Source organism: Heptranchias perlo, chromosome 35 (assembly GCF_035084215.1).
Source record: "Heptranchias perlo isolate sHepPer1 chromosome 35, sHepPer1.hap1, whole genome shotgun sequence".
In the NCBI taxonomy this organism is placed as follows: domain Eukaryota; kingdom Metazoa; phylum Chordata; class Chondrichthyes; order Hexanchiformes; family Hexanchidae; genus Heptranchias; species Heptranchias perlo.
In genome coordinates, this window is record NC_090359.1 from 27,450,321 (window position 1) to 27,473,090 (window position 22,770).

Here is a 22,770-nt window from a genome sequence, read left to right on the forward strand (position 1 = left end):
GCTGAGAGCCATTCATTCAGGACTCTTAGTTATCAGAGAGAAGAAACTACGTCCCCTCCCCCCTCCCCACCACCCCTCAGTATGGGCTGGATTTGCACTCTGCTCTGCTTTTCTATGATGGCCTAATGGGTAAAGCACCATCTGATTCATTTCCCTGCAGACCAGAAGGTCCCAAGTTTGATTCCTGGTCAGTGCTAGCTGATCTCGTGCAGGGCAGCGAGTTCAGGTACCATTGGCCTCAGTGCCCCTGGGCTAGGGAGGAGAGAAAATACCAGGTGAATCCAGATCCTGGCCTCTGTCCAGGGACTGCTGGAAAATAATGCACCAAGACTTCAGAAAAGAACAGGATGGGGCTTGGCTGTGATGCATCCCATGATCAAATAGCAACGATAATGTTCACATGTGAGGAATTGCCACTTGGGTGATATGCTAGAGGGCTTGAGAGTCTATTCCAGCAAAAGTTGGCACCTTCAGCAGAGGAAGATATTTTGGGGGGACACTCAGCTGTCATTTTGTGCTACCCTATTTCTGACTTGGCTTTTCTGTTTCTAAAACCTGCGTAGGCCTCCTCGTTCAGCAGTGTCACTGACTCCACAATGTCTCTGAACATCATCACAGTCACATTGAACATGGGTAAGTGAGTGGCTCTGTGCTCTGGAATGCTGATGGTGTTTGCAGATACTGTACCTCTTGTGTTCAAGTATCTCAGTTTTGTCACAAGGTCCCCACGCTGAGAGCGCAAGCTGGCTGCCTCTAGCTTGTGCAGAGAAATTTCAGCACAGCATGGGGCCATTAGGCTGACAGTCCTGGTGCCAGTACTGAGGCAGTGCTGTACGGTCGGAGGTACTGTCTTTCGGATGAGACGTTAAACCAAGGCCCCGTCTGCCCTCTCGGGTGGACGTAAAAGATCCTGTGGCGCTATTGGAAGAAGAACAAGGGAGTTCTCCCCCGTGTCCTGGGGCCCATATTTATCCCTTAACCAACATCATTAAAACAGATTACCTGGTCATTATCACATTGCTGTTTGTGGGACCTTGCTTTGCACAAATTGGCTGCTGTGTTTCCTACTTTACAACAGTGACTACACTTCAGAAAGTACTTCATTGGTTGTAAAGTGCTTTGGAACGTCCTAAGGTCGTGAAAGGCGCTAAATAAATGCAAGTCTTTCTTTCTAGAAATTATACAAATAATTAAATGCATCAATTCCCGATGTTTATCTTGAACATTGGCAAGTTTCCTGATAATCGAAAAAAAAAAAATCAATTTTCTCCAACTCCAGAAAAGTACAACTTTCTGGGCATCAGTATCGTTGGGCAGAGCAACGAGCGAGGGGACGGAGGGATTTACATCGGGTCAATAATGAAAGGCGGAGCGGTGGCAGCGGATGGAAGAATCGAACCTGGCGACATGCTGCTGCAGGTAACTGGAAACGAGCCTGCCTTATGGGCTCTCGGTGGGACTTCAAACAACGAAGCCGCAGGCCCGGCTTGCATTCTGTTACTGGGAAAGTGTGGGCGCACTGTATCTGGGTGTATTGTATGTGAAAGGGGGAACAACCAGATGTTCCTTATAATTAAGCAATAGTTGCCCCCACCCCTTCCAGTTTTCTCCTGAAGTTGCTGACTCATACTGGAGTACAGTTCCACGGACACCAGTAACCCTCTGGTACCTTACCCCAGATAAGGCCATCCTTCATGTGTGAACTTAGACGGTGAGTGTTGGGCACTTTCATTGTGGGATGGGCGGGGCTGCATCGCACCCTCCGCCAGCATCCACAAATGTGCACTTGCCAGCAGGGGTCACCGTGTAGCGATTAGGAAGGGGGATGCTGGCTCGTTATTTTTTCCCTCCCACTAGCCAGGGAGCTGAGGCCAATTGCATTCGACCCCCCCCCCCCCCCCAACTGAGATCAGCAAACTAAGCACAGATTGGAGATCAAAAATGGGACCTTTGGGTCAGAATGGCTCAATACCACGTTGGGCAGTGCACTTAACCAATTGAGGTAATTCTGAGATACTGGCGTTTAATGTTGAAAGGGCTGTGTTGTGCAGTAGTGATGGGTTGGTACCTGGTGGTTATGGGCTTCTGTGGAACTGTGGGGGGGGTACGGGTCCCTTTTTGTTGGCAATAGAATTGTCGTGTCGAGGGGTTTTTTTTTGAAGAGGGAAAATTTGCAAGGCTGTGGGGAAAGAGCAGGACTAATTGGATATCTCTTTCAAAGAGCCAGCACAGGCACAATGGGCTGAATGACCACCTTCTGTGCTGTATGATTCCATGTTCACGTGTGACAGCTGGGATAGGCTGCTTCCTGCGACATTCATCCCAGGTCCTTCTGTCCCCTGCAGGTGAACGATATAAACTTTGAGAACATGAGCAATGATGATGCTGTACGGGTTCTGAGGGAGATTGTACACAAGCCTGGGTAAGTGACAATGTCACCTGACACTGTTGAATCTTCTGCTTCCACCCCCACCCCCCCCCCCACCAAAAAAAATCCTTCAACATTTTCTTGATTCTACCATGGTTTCTTCCCAGCCATCCCCCACCTTCCCAAAAAATGTGCAGCACAGTTTAAGTCACACCATAAGTTCACAACTCTAGGTTGCCAAAATTCTATTACTGTATTTCAAGAGAGGCCAGTTGACCTCGTCTTCACATGTGGAATGTGGAGATTGTTGTACTTGTTGACCTTGGAGATGGGAGGGGGGGCAGCCCAGATTCACCAGAATGATACCGGTGCTAAAAGGGTTAAATTACGAGGACAGGTTGCACAGACTGGGCTTGTATTCCCTCGAGTATAGAAGGTTAAGGGGTGATCTAATCGAGGTGTTTAGGATGATTAAAGGGTTTGATCGTTTCTCTCTATCGACCCTATTTCTTCTGCGGAGGCCTCCAGAACAAGGGGGTCATAACCTTAAAATTAGAGCCAGGACGTTCAGGGGTGATGTCAGGAAGCACTTCTTCACACAAAGGGGAGTGGAAATTTGGAAAACTCCCCCACAAAAAGCTGCTGAGGCTGGGGGTCAATTGAAAGTTTCAAAACTGAGATTGATAGATTTTTGTTAGGCAACGGGATTAAAAGATACAGAACCAAGGCAAGTAAATGGAGTTAAGATGCAAATCAGCCATGATCTATTTGAACGGGCTCGCGGGACTGAATGGTCTCCTCCTGTTCCCATGTACTGAACGTCCACTGTCTTGTACAAAATGGAGATAAGTAACCAGCAAGAGCAGACAGGCAAATTAAGTCACTAACTGTGACTACCCAGAGGTATTGTACGATAAATGTGCAAACTCACTTCAGATTCCGAGCTAGGAGTTATTCGCCGGTTTGTTTGAGTAGGTGGCTGGGTTGTGAATCCAAGCCTTCCCTATTTTCGAGTTTCCGTTCCCTCCTTGTGGCCAAGTACCTGGTCTTTGCATGATGCCCTTCCTGTTAATTGTATGATTTATATCAGTGAGTGTTAATTGTATCCAGGTGGTCGGTATCAATTGGGGAATCTCTCCTATCCTTTTTATAGGAGAGCTTATCTAGGATGTGGAGTGTGTCTTAAGGGGAATCTCTCTGAATAAAGGCTTGGAAATAACTAAAGCTCTAGTATTCTATCCGTCATCACGTGGCTATCCAATTATAACACTTCCTGCTGGAATCCCCATTGAGAAACTCGAGTCCATATCTCGGGACTTCCCAAAGGGCATCACATAAATCAAATACTTTGAAGTGTGGTCACTTTTGTGCACAGCAAGATCCCACAGCCAGTAATGAACGAATAACTAGCTCATTTGTTTTTTTGTTGATGAAGTAGTTGGAGGAATGTTGACCAAGACACTGGGCAGATCTCCCTGCTCTTCGATGGGATTTATGGACTGCCTCCTTAACCACTGGAGTAGGCAGGTCTTTGTTTAATGTCTCACCTGAAGGACAGTACTTAGAGGATTGAAACATTGGAAAGAGAACAAGCATTGGGCCTAAACTCCGAAAGACATGCAGAGAAAGTCATGGAGCTAAATCTGTTTACACTGGGGGAAAACACATCCTGGGGAACACGGTGCAGGCTTTTAAAATCTTGATGGGAGGTGTTGGGGGTGTAAAAATAATTTGTTGAACCAGTTGGAGAGGTCGGAATTAGAAACCATGATGTTTCCACTTGCGGGGGGTCCAAAACTAGGGATCATAAATATCAGATAGTCATTAATAAATCAAATAAGGAATTCAGGAGAAACATCTTTACCCAGAGTGTGGTTAGAATGTGGAACTCGCTATCACATGCAGGCAAATAGCATAGATGCATTTAAGAGGCAGCCAGATAAGTACATGAGGGAGAAAGGACTAGAAGGTTATGCTGATAGGGTGAGATGAATTAAGGAGGGAGGAGGCTCGTTTGGAGCATAAACACCGGGATAGACCACTTGGACCGAATGGCCTGTTCCTGTGCTGTACATTCTATGTAAAAAAAAAACAAGGAAACTGAGCTCAAAGCAGCTTCAAGAATGACTCTCACATTTAAGACTTAATTTCCAAAAGAGGCCATCTGTTGGCCAGCACAATGAATGTGGGCACGATCGAGACATTCAGACAAGAAACTGGTCAGTTCCAATTTCATCGGGTTGGAATAACTTAGACTCTTCAGTCACAAAAGGAGGCAAATGAGAAGGGCCCTTAAAGACCCATATAAGGTACTAAGTGAAAACGAATATGCTAAGATTCAGGTTAAGCCACGATGAGGACAAAGAGAAACAGACAAACTGGGGTGGGGGGGGGGGGAGCAAGTTGAGGACTAGTGTCATAAGCACTTCACACAAAGCATGTGAATACCTGGATTTGTCTCCGGGGAGGGGAGGGATAAAGTCTGGAATCACTCAGAAGGTGGTTAGACCCTGTAATGGGTTTTTTTAGCTTTCTGTGGCAGGATGAGGTGGATGGGCCAAATGGCCTCCCTCGTCTGTACTTACTGGGAGGGAGGAAGAGGTAAAGATGATTCGACTTTAGCACCAAACAGGAGGAATCTGATTGTAGCAGGCCTTACACCTGGATCTGAATAACTGTATGGCCTTTTCTGATTTTCCCCTTCCTAATGTATTCTGTGATGCTTTTTCTTTCATTTGAGTGCTTCTGTACTTTGTTCGACTGTAATCTGTGTGCTTTTCCTGTTTCAAGGCCGATCATTTTAACAGTTGCCAAGTGCTGGGACCCATCGCCTCAGGGTTATTTCACGTTGCCTAGAAGTAAGTATAATACTAGATGTTTGAAGACTAATTTTTCACTGCATTTAAGATCAGATTGGTCTGTGCCACATAAATAGATTGTTGTTGACTTATCTGTGTAATTTTTTCAATACCTGAAGTTCACCAATTTTGATGACTTTTAACTGTCAGCATGAAATGGTCCCAGGGCAGGTACAGCACGGGTTAGATACAGAGTAAAGCTCCCTCTACACTGTCCCATCAAACACTCCCAGGGCAGGTACAGGGTTAGATACAGAGTAAAGCTCCCTCTACACTGTCCCATCAAACACTCCCAGGGCAGGTACAGGGTTAGATACAGAGTAAAGCTCCCTCTACACTGTCCCATCAAACACTCCCAGGCCAGGTACAGCATAGGTTAGATACAGAGTAAAGCTCCCTCTACACTGTCCCATCAAACACTCCCAGGCCAGGTACAGCACGGGTTAGTTACAGAGTAAAGCTCCCTCTACACTGTCCCATCAAACACTCCCAGGGCAGGTACAGCACGGGTTAGATACAGAGTAAAGCTCCCTCTACACTGTCCCATCAAACACTCCCAGGACAGATACAGCACGGGTTAGATACAGAGTAAAGCTCCCTCTACACTGGGACTAGTTCAAAGAGCAGGCATGATGGGCCGAATGGCCGCCACCTCTGCTGTATGATTCTATCTAGCGACCCCTGCTGGAATCTATGTATGTGGATGTTGGGTGAGGACAAAATCTGGGACACGTGACATACGCTGCTCCCCTATCCCCAATGTTTGAATAACCTGTGGGCACTCGATGCCATGGGCTCACACTTGAAGAATGACCACTTGGGCGATGTACTGGAGGGCACTCAGTGCAAGTGGGACCATAGTCCAGCAGGAGAGGAGTGGGGAGAAATGAAAGGGGAAAAAATATAATGAAAGGAACTTCACTACCACGTAAAATCTTTAATATTGAAGTGTGATGTTACATTGTGTTTAGTCATTGCACCCCTTGACGAGTCACCATGTTGATCATATTCTCTTCCTGTTTTTTTTTTTGCTGTCTTTCTCTCTCCTCTACAGGTGTTCCACACTCACTGATGAGATTCTCTGTGCCTCTTTCTGTAGATGAGCCAATCCGGCCTATTGATCCCGCCGCGTGGGTTTCTCATTCTGTTGCGTTGACTGGAGCGTATCCAGCTTATGGCGCCAGTTCATCCATGAGTACGATCACTTCGAGCAGCTCAATTACTGAAACCGAACGTAAGTGACACCCTTTGGGTGGCTCTGCTGCGTTGAAGAAGGAAGCTTAAACCCTGTAGAACTGTAGAATCTTTCAGCACGGAAGGAGGCCATTTGGCCCATCGTGCCTGTGCCGACTCTTCGAAAGAGCCATCCAATTAGTCCCACTCCCCCTGCTCTTTCCCCATAGCCCTGCAAATTTTCTCCCCTTCAAGTATATATAACTTTTGAAAGTTGCCATTGAATCTGCTTCCAACACCCTTTCGAGGCAGCGCATTCCAGATCATAGCTCGCTGCGTAAATAAATTCTCATCGCCCCGCTGGCTCTTTTGCTAATTACCTTAAATCTGTGTCCTCTGGTTACCAACTGGAAACCGTTTCTCCTTACAGGTGAGGTAAACAACCAGTTTCACAATTAGGTTGACAAAGTTAGGCAGGCTGACCCAACTGTAGCAGGCTGCAGCTGTTTCCGCAAACTCCCAGTGCTGCTGTAAACCCCTCCAGACTCAGAGCCCAGAACAAAGGTAGATATCTGTGGGTTAATATCTGTTCCAGTTTGGTGGAACTTTCTGATACGGGTGGGGGCCATTTTTAAGATTCTCCGATCCAAGCATCTGAGAAATCTGTACCTGTATAATGTGGAGTACACGTCCTCTCCCCATAGGGGCACACCCCACTTAGCCAAGCCCATTGAACCCCAGGGTCCGGGTTCCTCAAATATGTATAGAGGTTTAACCAGCTAAAACAGTGCAGCTTTGCAGCACAGAGCACTAGTGAGCTTCCTGCTGCTTGTCCAGGTAGGACAACCCGTTAAGGCATTGGCTTGCAGACGTTTCTGGAGCTGCGTGGGAAGAGTCCCCCTCCCAGCGACTGGTCTCCTGCTCCACTTTCCATTCGTGAAGTAGGCTAGTTGGCCAGTCGTCAACAGTGCCCGGAGTACTGTGAATCATCCTCGTTTAGGTACTAGGTTTCTGAACATGCCACAGAGGATTGACTTGACTCTGAACTATTGACAGGTGTGTCATTTTGGGGCTACCTTGACCCCCCAAAAAGATTGCGCCACCTTCTCCCTCCCAACCCCCCAGGATAATAGCCACAAGTTGATTACATATTGTGGTACCCAGTGTGCAGTGCCATGGAGTGGTGGAACACAGGTTCACATCTCCAGATGTTGTGTTTCTAATCTTGGCCACCCCGTTGGTTGGGCATGGTAACGAGGCAACTGGCCTCCAGCTGTTGCTGTGCCCCTAGTGGACTGTTGATGGCATTGCCAGAGCCTGGGAGCAGGTCCTGGGTCTGCCAGTCACGGTTGCAGATCTGAAGACGAACAGCAAAAATAAACGGAGCGAACAAATATTCTGCTTGTGTTGGGCCAGTGACCTCTGTTCTGATCTGTCTGGCAATTCTCATGCTGTAATCGGCTCGCAAAATCTTTCTCCAGGGTTTGACGACTTTAACTTATCGATCCACACGGATATGATGTCTGTTGCTAAGGCGATGGCCTCCCCAGAATCTGGCCTTGAAGTTCGAGACAGAATGTGGTTGAAAATTACAATTCCCAATGCATTTTTAGGTACGTTGTTTGTTAATCAGACTAGTATTACCCAACATACAGGGTATTAACACTTCCATGGTCCCAGGTGCAATACAAACAAGGTAAAGATGCTTGATGCATAAATGCACTGAGTTTGTCTTTATTCAACAAGATGAAGATTACTTGATGTGTAATTATAGAGTTCCTGTTCAAGATAAAAGTTATTTACAGTGTAACTGTATGAGGCTTTTGCTTGTTCAGGATAAGGGTTACTTGCTGTGTAACTACAGAATTACTGTTCAGGGTAAGGATTACTCACTGTAACTCCCTCGGGGAGCTATCTGTGTACTGACTGTTGTATCTCAGTCCCCTCTCCCTCGGGGAGATATCTGTACACTGACTGGTGTGTCTCAGTCCCCTCTCCCTCGGGGAGATATCTGTGTACTGACTGGTGTGTCTCAGTCCCCTCTCCCTCGGGGAGATATCTGTACACTGACTGGTGTGTCTCAGTCCTCTTTCCCTCGGGGAGATGTCTGTACACTGACTGGTGTATCTCAGTCCCCTCTCCCTCGGGGAGATATCTGTACACTGACTGGTGTGTCTCAGTCCTCTTTCCCTCGGGGAGATGTCTGTACACTGACTGGTGTATCTCAGTCCCCTCTCCCTCGGGGAGATGTCTGTACACTGACTGGTGTAGCTCAGTCCCCTCTCCCTCGGGGAGATATCTGTACACTGACTGGTGTGTCTCAGTCCTCTTTCCCTCGGGGAGATGTCTGTACACTGACTCAGTCCCCTACCCAAGATTGCCTGCCACTTTTGTCTGTGATGTTGCCTGTTCCAGTTGCCTCCGTCCAAACTTTCTTTGCCTGCAGTTTCACTGTTGCAGAGGTGATTGGACTAAACCTTGTGTTGCTCGCAGGCTCCGACGTAGTGGATTGGCTGTACCACCACATTGAGGGCTTCCAGGATCGCAGAGAGGCGAGGAAGTACGCCAGTAATCTGCTGAAGGCCGGCTTCATCCGCCACACCGTCAACAAAATAACCTTCTCTGAGCAATGTTACTACATCTTTGGGGATTTCAGCGGCTGTGAGAATTGTGAGTGAGACAGAGAGATAGTGGAGCCTCCGTCTGATCTTGGGCAGTGAGATTTCAAAGCGAGCTTTTCAGCAAAATCTTTTCCTGTTAATGGGGTGGAAGTTATGCTCTGCTCAGACCCCATCTGGAGATACTGCATTCAGTTCTGGGCACCTCACCTCAGGAAGGATATATTGGCCTTGGAGGGGGTGCAGCGCAGATTCACCAGAATGATACCGGGGCTAAAAGGGTTAAATTACGAGGACAGGTTGCACAGACTAGGCTTGTATTCCCTCGAGTATAGAAGATTAAAGGGGTGATCTAATCAAGGTGTTTAAGATGATTGAAGGATTTGATAGGGTAGATAGAGAGAAACTATTTTCTCTGGTGGGGGAGAGTCCAGAACAAGGGGGCATAACCTTAAAATTAGAGCTAGGCTGTTCAGGGGTGATGTCAGGAAGTATTTCTTCATGCAAAGGGGAGTGGAAATCTGGAACACCCTCCCCCCAACCTCAGCAGCTTTTTGGGGGTCAATTGAAAATTTCAAAGCTGAGATCGATAGATTTTTGTTAGGCGAGGGTATTAAGGGTTACGGAACTAAGGCGGGTAGGTGGAGATAAGATACAGATCAGCCAAGATCTAATTGAATGGCAGAACAGGCTCGAGGGGCTGAATGGCCTCCTCCTTGTTCCTCTTTCATTGCTGGGGAAAGTGATCTGGGAAAATCATCGAGTACAATGAAGGGATCAAATACCAAGGACACGAATGAAAAATGAGGGCGTTAGGAGTAAGGAAGGAGATCAAATGGAATGTTTGTACCCAGAGGGGTGACCGTGAAGTGGAATAAGCTACCATGGAAGGGCGCCACACCAGACAGTATAGATAGTTTTGAGCCAATTGGACGCACTTCTGGAGGGAGAAGTGGTTGAGGAGGTGAGTTGTAGGGCTAAGGTGAAACAAGGAGCGAGCCGAGAGAAACTGAACAGCCGTTTCCTGTTTTCATGCTGCTCATCTGTCTGGATTTTCAATGTTATTAACTGCTTTGTGTTTCTTTTTAAACTAGACCTGGCCAATCTCTCCTTGAATGACAACGACGGCTCCAGTGGTGCGTCTGACCAAGACACGCTGGCACCCCTTCCCCACCCGGGCACCACCCCCTGGCCGATAATGCATTCCTTCCAGTATCCCTACCCACCGCCGCACCCGTACTCTGCGCAGCCGCCCAGCTACCATGAGTTAACCACCTACAGCTACGGAGGAGGCGGGAGTGCTGGCAGCCAGCACAGTGAAGGTGAGCAGAGTTTTCATAGGATCATACAGCGCAGAAGGAGGCCGTTCGGCCCATCTTGCCTGTGCCGCCGGGAGGTTTAACTGGGGTTTGAGAAGTCCTAAGTGATTCGACCTATTGGAGTTGGTATTCCCACTGAATGGGAATTTCTGTGCCTGTGCGACATGGGTTTCAAGGAGGAGCTGCGCATAGGGAGGGTAAAGAGAGCAATAAGAATGATCCCAAGTGCAAAAGGGATGAGCTCTGAGGGAAGATTTAGAGAAGCTTTAGCTCTACAATCTAAAGCAGGGATGTCCAAACTAGGTCCATGAGCCCCTTGTGACCTTCAAGGCCAAGCAATTGGCCTACAAAGCCCAGGCAACTCACTCGTCGTTTTGTCTTGTTTTAACTTTGTGACCTGGAGATTCGGGAAGGGCTAGTCTCAGCATTGTTGCGTCATTATTTGGAACAGTTAGAGGGCCACCCACACTGCTGTGGGTTCCAGACTTCATACACTAGATCAACTCATTCACCCGCATTATGACCGTGCTGTATTTAATCTGAAAGTGCTTTCTGGGCCAGAGTAGAGGAAGTTTTTATTTCATTTTGTGCTCATTGTGGTGAGGGACGTCCGATCCGGGGAATGGAATAATTTCCATTCGAGGCACCCATTGTGGGGATCAAGTGCTCCCAGATCAGGCCTGGCGCCGCTCGATGCAGATCAAAGCTCCACTCACACTGCCCAAAAAATGGGCTTCGACTCCTCAATCTCACATTTTTTCCCATATCTCACACCAAACCTCCTTGGAAAGAAAGAACTTGCATTTATACAGTGCCTTTCATGACTCCAGGACGTCCCAAAGTGCTTCACAGCCAATGAAGTACATTTGAAGTGTAGTCACTGTTGTAATGTAGGAAACGCGGCAGCCAATTTGCGTGCAGCAAGATCCCACAAATAGCAAAGAGGTAATGACCAGATATTTGTTTTTAGGTGTTGGTTGAGGGATAAATATTGGCCCCAGGGCACTGGGGAGAACCCCCTACTCCTCTTTGAAATAGTGGCTGTGGGATCTTTTACATCCACCTTAGAGGGCAGAACGGGGCCTCATCCGAAAAATGGTACCCCCGACAGCTCAGCGCGCCCCCGGTACTGGCACTGGAGTGCCCATCCAGATTTTGTGCTCCAGCCTCTGGAGTGGGACTTGAACCCTCGACCTTCTGGTCCAGAGGTGTGAGTGCTCCCCACTGAACCACGGCTGACACCTTTGACATGCTCTCGTGACGCTGCCAATTCGTGCTGATCTAGTGGCAGTTTTATGTGCTGAAGGCCCATGCCCACAGGGAACTGAGTCGAGACAGCCCAACTCATTTCAGGTAGGATCCCTTAGGGACCTTTGCTCTGCATCTAACCCGTGCTGCACCCAATTTGCAAGTTCTCACTGTTACCAATGGGTACCAAGCAGAGATTTGCTGATTTTGTGCATCGCTCACTTTAAGCGTAAAATTTTCCCTTCCCAGACTCACGGGGGAAAAAAAAAATCTACCTCCAAAGGACTTTGCCACATGCCAGCGCTGCAGTTTGGGGAGGGAGGGGGTGGAGTCAGTTGCAGTGATGCCTTCCGTTTTGACGCTGGGAATTTTTAACCTTCATTTCGTTGCAGGAAGTCGAAGCAGTGGATCCAACCGCAGCGAGAGCGAGAGACGTGCGGGCAAAGACAAGGACAGTAAGACCGTGGACTCCAAGTCGGGGAGCGGCAGTGAATCGGAGTATTCCACGCGGAGCAGTGTGCGGCGCGAGCACGCTGGCAGCGAGCGCTCGGCCCCCAACAGCGAGCACAGCCACCGGAGCCACCACCACTCGGTGATGGGCAGCGTGCGGTCACACCACTCCGTCCACCCCTACGGACCTCCGGGGGTCCCGCTGCAGTACAACCCCCTGATGGTGATGATGGTGCCCCAGCCGCCCTCGGCCGCCGTGCCCCCGGGAGCGCCGCCCGTCCGCGACCTCGCCTCCGTGCCCCCCGAGCTCACCGCCAGCCGCCAGTCCTTTCACATGGCCATGGGAAACCCCAGCGAGTTCTTTGTGGATGTCATGTGACTCGGATGTAGCGTGGGACCCCATTCTTTTTTTTAAATTTTTATTTTGTTTGTACCGGCGGAAATCCGAGAGGGTGCAGGAGAAGATCAGACGGCGACTTTGTACACTGTAAATAACGTCAGCTTTTCATACCATGCTCCACACGGAAGCCCAGCGCAGTTCCCGAAGCCTGCTCGAAGGTGGTGAGTTTCTGGCTAACGTTCGAGGCAGTTACTCGGAAAGAACGAGAGCAGCCATCGCTGGATCAGAGACTGAGACAAGTATTTTAACATAAACTGCGTTTTAGTATAATTTAATTTTGAAGTACAATTAACAAGTGCAATTCTAGTCTTTTATCTCTTTTTATTTTTTTTTTGTATTATAAACCAAGACCTAGTATTATCCTCCACTGTAATCACAAGATGTCCCCGTGGAGTTTGTATTGCGAACTCCACCCCATCACCTGCAAAATAATAATAAATAAAACGACTGTACAGCCACCCTCCGATTAACTCCCCGGGATGTGTTTGAAATCGCAGCCTCGCAGAGTGTCTGGCTGCTGCCTTCTGACGGGCGGGTAAGCTTTGCAAGTCTCCAGTGCCTTGCGGTGTAACTTAAGAGGAAAGTGGAAGGTCTGGCTTTATTTTTTTTTGTTTTTTTAAAAAATTGTAGAGTAAAAGGAACTCTGTTACGTTATTGGAATGCTTTGGAAGGAAAAAAAATCTGGTAATCAAGTTCATTAGTGCAGTATTGCAATGATTTTGGAGTTTTTAAAAAAAAAAATAAACTTAACTGTCTTGAATCTTTACAGTAAACTTGACCTCGTCTCACTGAAGTTTTCTATCCTATTTTTGCAGCCATGGTCTCAAATGTGGTTTGACGTATAGAGCACACAATGTTTTGTCTCACTTCTTTCTGGAGGCTCACCGACATCGACAACAAATTACACTTATACAGCACCTTTTAACGTAGTGAAACATCCCCAAGGCGCTTCACTGGAGCGACTATCAAACAAAATTTGACACTGAGCCACGTAAAAAGATATTGGGGACAGGCAACCAAAAGGCTTGATCAAAGAGGTAGGTTTTTAAGGAGGATGGAGAGGCCAGAGGGGTTTAGGGAGAGAATTCTAGAGCTCGGCCGAGGCAGCTGAAGGCACGGCCGCCAACGATGTGGCGATGAAAATTGGGGATGCGCAAGAGGCCAAAATTGGAGGAACGCAGAGATCGCGGAGGGTCGCAGGGCTGGAGGAGGTTACAGCGATAGGGAAGGGAGCCGAGGCCACGGAAGGATTCAAACACAAACTTTGTTTCACTGTGGCAGGCGGTGTTGTGAGTTACCATGGGTTTGTGGTCACTGATTTTCGTAGCCCCCTTGTTTTCCCTTTTTTTTTCTCCCTTCCCGGATTCGAGGAATTTGTTTCGGAACTCCCAACAAAAGGCCAGCCAGGTACACTGGGCAGTGGTCGGGTAGATACGGAGAAACTATTTCCTCTGGTGGGGGAAATCAAGAACAAATGGGGGCACAATCTTAAAATTGAAGTTTGGTCATTCAGGAGTGAAATAAGGAGAAAAAAGAGACTTCAATTTCATGACCTCAGGACGTCCCAACATGATTTGCAGCCAATGAATTACTTTTGAAGTGTTATCGTTGTAATGTAGAAAACACTCTTTACCCAAAGGGTAGTTGAAATCTGGAACTCTTCCCCCAAAAGACTGGGGATGCTGGGGGACCATTTAAATTTTTGAGACTGAGATGGATAGATTTTTGTTGGGTAAGGGTATCAAGGGATATGGAGCAAAGGAGGGTAAATGGGGCTGAGGTACAGATTGAATTAGATCATGGTCAATCGTGGAATAGGCTCAGTGGGGGGGCTGAATGACTGCCTTCTGTGTCAGCTACTGCTATATGAGTAGTCAGCTCAGGGCCCTGATCTACCATCAGACTGGCCTGACGAGACAATAAACCGAGGCATCGTCTGCCTGTGAATATTGAAGCTTGCGTGGTATTACTGGATGGAGAGCAGGGAGTTCTCCCAGTGTCCTCCCCACCAATGAATACCATTAACTGGTCTTTCGTCCCCGTGCTATGTGTGGTGTGATAGTGTCTGTTTACATGATAGACATTTAACCTCAGACTAATTCATTGTGTGAAGCTCTTTGAGATATTTTGAAGTAATAAATGCAGTTCCTCCCCCCACCCCGGTCAGTCCAAGCTATAATCCAAGGCCAATAACTCGGCCACTCCCTACACTCCACTGATGCTGATCTGCCTCCTGTGCTGGGAGCAGGTCTGGGTATTATTCTTTTAATTGAAACTATTCCAAGCTGTCGGTAGCATTTATGCCGCAGTGATTGCCACGTCTCCCCTGGTCAATTGGAGATGTTAATTAAAATCCGTTCAAGGGTGAAAATTACAGACTTATTGTGAAAGTAACTTGATTTAGCAAGTGGCTGTTTGCAGTGGAACAATAAAGGGGGAGCTGTGGTAAAAAGGAGAAAGTTAGGAGTAAGGAAGGAGGTCGGACATAACCTTTTCTCACATACGGTAATAGAGTGCAGTAGGGTTAGGGAGGAAGGTTGAAGTCGTCGGTATAGGTGGGATCAAGTTACAGTTAGATGAGTTTCCGGAGAGAATAGGTCGGGATTATGGTGACCAGGTTGGAGGGGGGGGGGGGGGTCAAGGGATATGGGGATCAAGCAGGGGGAGGGGGTCGAGGGATATGGGAATCAGGCGGGGGGAGGGGGTCGAGGGATATGGGGATCAGGCGGGGGGAGGGGGTCGAGGGATATGGGGATCAGGCGGGGGGAGGGGGTCGAGGGATATGGGGATCAGGCGGGGGGAGGGGGTCGAGGGATATGGGGATCAGGCGGGGGGAGGGGGTCGAGGGATATGGGGATCAGGCGGGGGGAGGGGGTCGAGGGATATGGGGATCAGGCGGGGGGAGGGGGTCGAGGGATATGGGGATCAGGCGGGGGGAGGGGGTCGAGGGATATGGGGATCAGGCGGGGGGAGGGGGTCGAGGGATATGGGGATCAGGCGGGGGAGGGGGTCGAGGGATATGGGGATCAGGCGGGGGAGGGGGTCGAGGGATATGGGGATCAGGCGGGGGGAGGGGGTCGAGGGATATGGGGATCAGGCGGGGGGAGGGGGTCGAGGGATATGGGGATCAGGCGGGGGGAGGGGGTCGAGGGATATGGGGATCAGGCGGGGGGAGGGGGTCGAGGGATATGGGGATCAGGCGGGGGAGGGGGTCGAGGGATATGGGGATCAGGCGGGGGAGGGGGTCGAGGGATATGGGGATCAGGCGGGGGAGGGGGTCGAGGGATATGGGGATCAGGCGGGGGGAGGGGGTCGAGGGATATGGGGATCAGGCGGGGGTCGAGGGATATGGGAATCAGGCGGGATGAGTGGGTCGAGGGATGAGGGGGTCGAGGGATATGGGGATCAGGCGGGGGGAGGGGGTCGAGGGATATGGGGATCAGGCGGGGGGAGGGGGTCGAGGGATGAGGGGGTCGAGGGATATGGGGATCAGGCGGGGGAGAGGGGGTCGAGGGATATGGGGATCAGGCGGGGGGGAGGGGGTCGAGGGATATGGGGATCAGGCGGGGGGAGGGGGTCGAGGGATATGGGGATCAGGCGGGGGGGAGGGGGTCGAGGGATATGGGGATCAGGCGAGGGGGAGGGGGAGGGGGTCGAGGGATATGGGGATCTGGCGGGGGGGACCTGCCTCTGGGATTTAGCAGCATTTGACCGATGATGGTAACACTTTGTTCCAGATTTGAGCCCCATTTTGTCCCCTCTGCCATTCGCCCCACCTCAAGGAAATTGCAGACTCCTGATCACCCATCTTACTCATTGTCATTAGGTTTTCAGTAAAAGGTGGTGGTGAGTGTGTGACCCTGTTATACCTTGTAATGCAGATAGGGGGAGCAGTGTCCCTGTTATCCCTTGTAATGAATGTAGGGGGAGCGGTGTGCCTTTAAGGCTCTGAGTCTAACTGTTTGGTAAACACAAGTCTCGAGTTTAATTGGCAAGGAACTTGCAGGGAAGTTGGCTATGGGGGAAAGAGCAGGGGAGTGGGACTAATTGGCTAGCTCTTTCAAAGAGCCGGCACAGGCACGATGGGCCGAACAGCCGCCTTCTATGCTGTATGATTCGAGAAGTTGGGAGCACTGCACTGTCGGAGGTGCCGTCTTTCGGCTGAGACATTAAACTGAGGCCTTCTCTGCCCTCTCTGGTAAAAGATCCCACAACACTATTCGAAGAGGAGCAGGGGAGTTCTCCCTGGTGTCCTGGCCAATATTTATCCCTCAATCAACACCAAACAGATTATCTGGTCATTATCACATTGCTGTTTGTGGGACCTTGCTGTGTGCGAATTGGCTGCCCTGTTTCCTACATCACAACAGTGACTGCACTTCAAAAGTACTTAATTGGCTGTAAAGCGCTTTGGGACGTCCTGAGGTCATGAAAGGCGCTGTAGAAATGCAAGTTCGTCCTTTCTGTAGGTTGATTCACTACTGGCATGATGAAGGTTTGAGTGTTCTCCTCCCCAGCAAAATCATAAACGAGAGCCCAATTTCCCGAGGGTCTAAATGGCCTCCTCCTGTTCCTATCGCCCCTTCTGCCAGGATTTCTAGTGAGGCCCGGTCTCCTGGCTGGAACAGGAGCATCCAAACCACCTTTGCCTCCACTCAGGACTCGAACGCCATGCCAGGGGTCATGTGGCCAATGAAGGGAAGGGGTTCATCTCATTGACTTCCAGTGCGCAGGGTGTCCTCCCTCCTTCACTAAACCGCTTTCCTCTGCTATTTCCTGAATTGCCTAGCGAGGCCCGTAACTCCTGACTGACTCGTTTCCGGTAAAATAAAATTCTGCCGAGGAAGGGCCAATGGTCGTGGATAGTCTCCAAGATCAGTCTGTGCGCTGTGTGGTATTACTCACCGATCCCGACACACCTACTTACAACAGCGTAACTCTCCGAGGAGCCACTCCCTTCGGTTTAGAGGCAGATTATATTTACAGTTCACTGTCTTCTCTCCTTCCCCTTCTGCATTTCTCACCTCAGCAATTCGCTGATCTCCTGGACTGTCGCCAGGTGAGGTTAGGACATCAGGGCGATTTTTTTTTTGTTCTTTTTCTTTAATAACAAAAGGGAAACTTATAAAATAAATGATATTATTCGTGGTGTCCGGTAAACACTCCATGCGTTGCCCACCGGTTGCGGAAGGCCCCAGCTGTACACAAGTGGGCACCACATCCTCCCTCTCCAGGACATGGACAAGACTGCCGAAGAGAGGCAGGCAGCCAGTGAACCCCTTTCTCCCTGTGGGCTGTGTCCAACCTGGACCTGTGGATGGCCACCTTGGCCAGGCTCAGGAGCAGACCCACGAGGTGGTCCTCCGACTTGCCCACCCCCCTCCTCACTGCGTGGCCAAAGATCAGGAGCGTGGGACTGAAGTGCAGCCAGAAGTTGAGGAGCAGCCCCTTCAAATAATGGAAGAGGGGCTGCAAACTCTCACACTCCATAGACATGAAACAAGGACTCATCCAGGACGCAGAGGTTACAAGTGACCTGGGAGCCCGTCAAGTGACAAAAACGGGTATGACTGGACCATTCCGTGCAACACTCTCCGCTCCAGATCCCCAATGGGGCAGGGAAGGACTCCGACATAAAGAGCCCTCCATTAGAGCCCCACCTCCACCGGACGGGGTGATAGAACGCCGGGGTGTCCCCGGACGGGGTGATGGAACGCCGGGGTGTCCCCGGACGGGGTGATGGAACGCCGGGGTGTCCCCGGACGGGGTGATGGAACGCCGGGGTGTCCCCGGACGGGGTGATGGAACGCCGGGGTGTCCCCGGAGGGGGTGATGGAACGCCGGGGTGTCCCCGGACGGGGTGATGGAACGCCGGGGTGTCCCCGGACGGGGTGATGGAACGCCGGGGTGTCCCCGGACGGGGTGATGGAACGCCGGGGTGTCCCCGGACGGGGTGATGGAACGCCGGGGTGTCCCCGGAGGGGGTGATGGAACGCCGGGGTGTCCCCGGACGGGGTGATGGAACGCCGGGGTGTCCCCGGAGGGGGTGATGGAACGCCGGGGTGTCCCCGGACGGGGTGATGGAACGCCGGGGTGTCCCCGGACGGGGTGATGGAACGCCGGGGTGTCCCCGGACGGGGTGATGGAACGCCGGGGTGTCCCCGGACGGGGTGATGGAACGCCGGGGTGTCCCCAGAGGGGGTGATGGAACGCCGGGGTGTCCCCGGACGGGGTGATGGAACGCCAAGGCTTGTCCGGACAGGAGACGAGGGCGAGGAAGTGGAGAGTGTGCCGGAGCAGCCCGTACAGGAAACCCCTCCTCGCAGAGTGAAATGGCACGGAGGGAATTTCCGAGAGACGGCTCAAGTTGTGAGGAGCAGGCTCCCGAGGAAGGTTTCGGGGCCTCGCGCCGGTGGGTAATTCGTCCGAGCTGGGGTCAGATCATACGGGATCGCTCCGCAGGCTCAAATCAGGGCCGAGTGCGGATTTTAGCATCTGGATGGCTTTGGCTGCGGGCCGGGAGTAACGCCAGGACATCCGAGTTGCCAGAACCCCCCATTCCAGCCCGCTCCCCCCGCCCCCTCCATCCAACCCGCAGGACACGTTTGTCCCGCCCCCACCCCAGGTCAGGTAGAGATGGTGATCCACATTAACTTGGGTGGTCACAGTGCTTTGGGAAGATCGGAGACTGGAGGAGGAGGTGGTCAGAGGTGAGTGTGTAATTTGGTGACATTGTCGTGTTCGAGGTCCTGCCGGAGTGAAAAGGTCGGTTAACAGTGGGACAGGTTTTAAGGGGGATAAAAGGGGGTGTTGAAATGCACTAACCCAGGACAGAGAGAATTCGACCTAGTCCTGTAGTCTTTTTGTGGGTCGTATTGCACAGGGTTGATTTAATCCATTCGGGGAGCTCATTATTTAGCTCCTACCCTCTGAGGAAGCAGTTCACACCTGGTAGAATTAACCTGATGTCAGGGAACAGAACCTCTGGGATACAGTTGGGAGTTTTTAGCTCCAGATTTTTTTTTTGATCCTACGCAGTGACCAGCGAAGCAGGAACTTGCTCACTTTTAAGATTGAAGCCAAATTGTACTTGTGTTGTATGGCCAGCAGGTGGCAGATGCAGCTCAGTATGGAACGTAAATCAGCACATTGAATGAATTTGGCTTGTATTCCCTGGAGTTTAGCAGGTTGAGGGGTGATCTAATCGAATTGTTTAAAATGATGAAGGGATTCGATCGGGTAGATACAGAGAAACTATATGCTGGCGGAACAGGCTCAAAGGGCTGAATAGACCACTCCTGTTCCTCTACATGGGTGTGACATTTAGCATGTGGCAGTTGTGACTGCATCACAAAACTTTAAAAAGTGTTTTAGTGGATGCTCTGTTTAAGTAGCAGGATCGCTACACCATGTAATGCCTAATGCATTATTCTGCTGGTAAAGAGAAGACTGAGGGGTGACCTGATAGAGGTCTTTAAAAAAATTATGAAAGGGTTTGATAGGGTAGACGTGGAGAAGATGATTCCACTTGTGGAGGGGCCCAAAACTAGAGGTCATAAATATAAGATTATATTATAATCACATAATTATAAGTCCAATAGGGAATTCAGGAGAAACTTCTTTACCCAGGGAGTGTTTAGAATGTTTAATGTGCTACCACAAGGAGTAGTTGAGGTGAATAGTGTAGATGGATTTAAGGGGAAGCTGGATAAACACACGAGGGAGAAAGGAATAGAAGGATATGCTGATAGGGTGAGATGAAGTAAGGAGGGAGGAGGCTCGTGTGGAGCATAAACACCGGGATAGACCAGTTGGGCGAATGGCCTCTTTCTGTGCTGTGAATTCTATTGTAAACAATTTACAATTGTCAACCCCAGTCCATCACCGGCATCTCCACATCGTGAATTCTATGCAATGCATGAGATAGAGGCATCACACTAGTGTATATTTAAAGTAATTTCCTTCTCGGCTTTTTCTGACCACTAATTGGCCTCAGGATGCCCAAGATCAAATCAGCCTCTGACCTCAGGAGGACACAGTAAATAGACCCTGATCGCTTAAAGGTCACCCCTCAGTCTTCTCTTTTCTAGAGAAAAGAGCCTGTTTAATCTTTCCTGATAGTTATAACCTCTCGGTTCTGGTATCATCCTTGTAAATCTTTTTTGCACCTTCTCCACTGCACCTATATCCTTTTTTATAAAATGGACACCAGAACTGTGCATTTCTCATGGTAAGTTAGATGATGTCCTGTCTTAGAAGCAAAGGAATTTATACCATGCACAATGTACTCTGATAAGGTAGAACTGTATCCCTTTACAGTCACAAAGTCTAATTGTTGTAAAACAGACACAAGCCCAGCTCGCTGAGATTTTATTTATGGTTGTTTGTGCAGAGTTCACGGACCATTGTAAAGTTTTGTCAATTTTGGATCCAGGTCAGAATCATCCAGCATTAAGTAGCTGTATTGTTTTTCCTTTTTTTGAAAAAAAATAGGACCTGTTATTTAGAGAATTTATTCTGCAGGCTTTTTCCCACATCTTCAGTTCACTCATTTCAACCATATTTCCATCACTGGAGCACGTACTACCTTTAAAAAATGTCAAAGCATTCTTGAGAAGACAAATACATTTTGATTTTGCAATTAAGTTTTGAATTATTTGTGTAAGTCCAGACACTATTGCTGTATATCTGGTTGGCTTCATTTTTTGCTTCAGTATAAATTTACTACTTTTAATAAATTAGATTGGTAGATTTAGCCTGAAGGGGAGCTGTAATCGAGAGTTCTGCCTCGTGATTACTATCCCGTAACACTAGCAAAGTGCGGGCGTTGAATGGAAACAGGTTCAGTGTTGATTGTGAAGCTTTCTATGGGAAAATGGTCTGTAGCACTCACTGTGTCGACTCTTGCATGATAAATGGCCACTTGAGGTATTACTTCCCTGCATTTCTCTTGCTGGAAAGTAAGAGAATAATATGGAGTCGGGGCTTTCCCTATGTCAATACCTGCAGTAAAAGTCCTCCATTGTATCCAATTTTGGGCACCACAATTTTTAGGAAGGATGTCAAGGCCTTGGAGAGGGTGCAGAGGAGATTTACCAGAATGGTTCCAGGGATGAGGGGCTTCAGTCCTGTGGAGAGACTGGAGAAGCTGGGGTTGTTCTCCTTAGAGCGGAGAAGGTTAAGGGGAGATTTAATAGAGGTGTTCAAAATCAAGAATGGGTTTTGAGGTAATTGGCAAAAGAACCAGAGGCGACATGAGGAGAGTTACGCAGCGAGTTGCTATGATCTGGAACGCGCTGTCTGAAAGGGCGGTGGAAGCAGATTCAATAATAACTTTCAAAAGGGAATTGGATAAATACTTGAAGGGGGAAAATTTGCAGGGATATGGGGAAAGTGCGGGGGAGTGGGACTAATTGGATAGCTCTTTCAAAGTGCCGGCACTGGCACGATGGGCCGAATGGCCTCTTTTGTGCTGTATGATTGTAACAGCAGGCCCTGTGGTGATAACACAGAGCTTTCTCTACCACTATGAATGCTGGGTTGTACCTGACCCCAGAACTGTCTCTTGCTTTTTTTTTTCCCCCCCGACTCTCCAACAAGCAAAAAACAAAACACCTGGAAATCCCACAGCTGGGCGGCCTGTGATAGCAGGCAGAGAAATGCATGCAAAGTGGAAAAGAAAGAAAACAAATCGAGGCGAGAGAGAGAGAGAGAGAGGGGAAATCATTGCTATTTGCTGCTTTCAATCATTTCTCTTGTTTGGATGAAGTGCCCCGTGGATTTGTTCAAATGTCACAGCTGTGCCTACAGAACTTGATGTGTTTTTTCACTGCGACTGCAAGGGATAAACAAGTGCGTCAGTAAACAAAACTGAATCTGTGGTTTCCTGAAAGCAACTCAGAGGAAAATGAAACTGAAAGCCTTTCGCTTTCTTAGTCGCAGAAATAATCAGTTGCAGAAAGCCCTGTGGGTTTAGAAGTAAAATATAAAATTTAACTTCACCATTTCATCCTCAAAACCTGTTACGTCGGCAAATCGTGATTTTTTAAAAAAAAAACTTAATTCTTCGATAAATGGTTATTTTATAGACATTTTTATTCAGTGGGAATAAACATTGATTACCGCAGAGGAAAGTGATAATTGATTTGAGCAATAAACCAGTGTGTGTTTTGAATGAATTATTAACAGACTATATTCCCTTCTTCCTTCCAACCTCTCACCAATGGGCCAATTGAGTAGCTCACCTGTGCGTAAGATCCTATATATTGAATAATGGTACAGTTCTCCCAGGATTCCCCTCCTAAAGAAAGACTTGCATTTATACAGCGCCTTTCAT

General features: G+C 49.1%; 1 protein-coding gene across 2 annotated transcripts in view; it reads left to right on the plus strand.

Moving 5' to 3' along the window:
* The window catches only part of dvl2 (dishevelled segment polarity protein 2), a 33,123-nt gene extending 19,911 nt beyond the window's left edge, over window positions 1-13,212 (plus strand). Inside the window, exons 7-15 of one of the 2 annotated variants that reach the window (XM_067972276.1) lie at window positions 564-633; window positions 1,280-1,419; window positions 2,346-2,422; window positions 5,159-5,226; window positions 6,281-6,460; window positions 7,881-8,012; window positions 8,893-9,069; window positions 10,112-10,339; window positions 11,977-13,212. In XM_067972276.1, the coding sequence (XP_067828377.1) occupies window positions 564-633; window positions 1,280-1,419; window positions 2,346-2,422; window positions 5,159-5,226; window positions 6,281-6,460; window positions 7,881-8,012; window positions 8,893-9,069; window positions 10,112-10,339; window positions 11,977-12,413 (1,509 nt within the window). In that variant the 3' untranslated portion in view covers window positions 12,414-13,212. The remainder of the gene's footprint in view (window positions 1-563; window positions 634-1,279; window positions 1,420-2,345; window positions 2,423-5,158; window positions 5,227-6,280; window positions 6,461-7,880; window positions 8,013-8,892; window positions 9,070-10,111; window positions 10,340-11,976) is intronic. The other variant, XM_067972277.1, reaches the window with a different exon arrangement.
* Window positions 13,213-22,770: the final 9,558 nt, after the last annotated feature.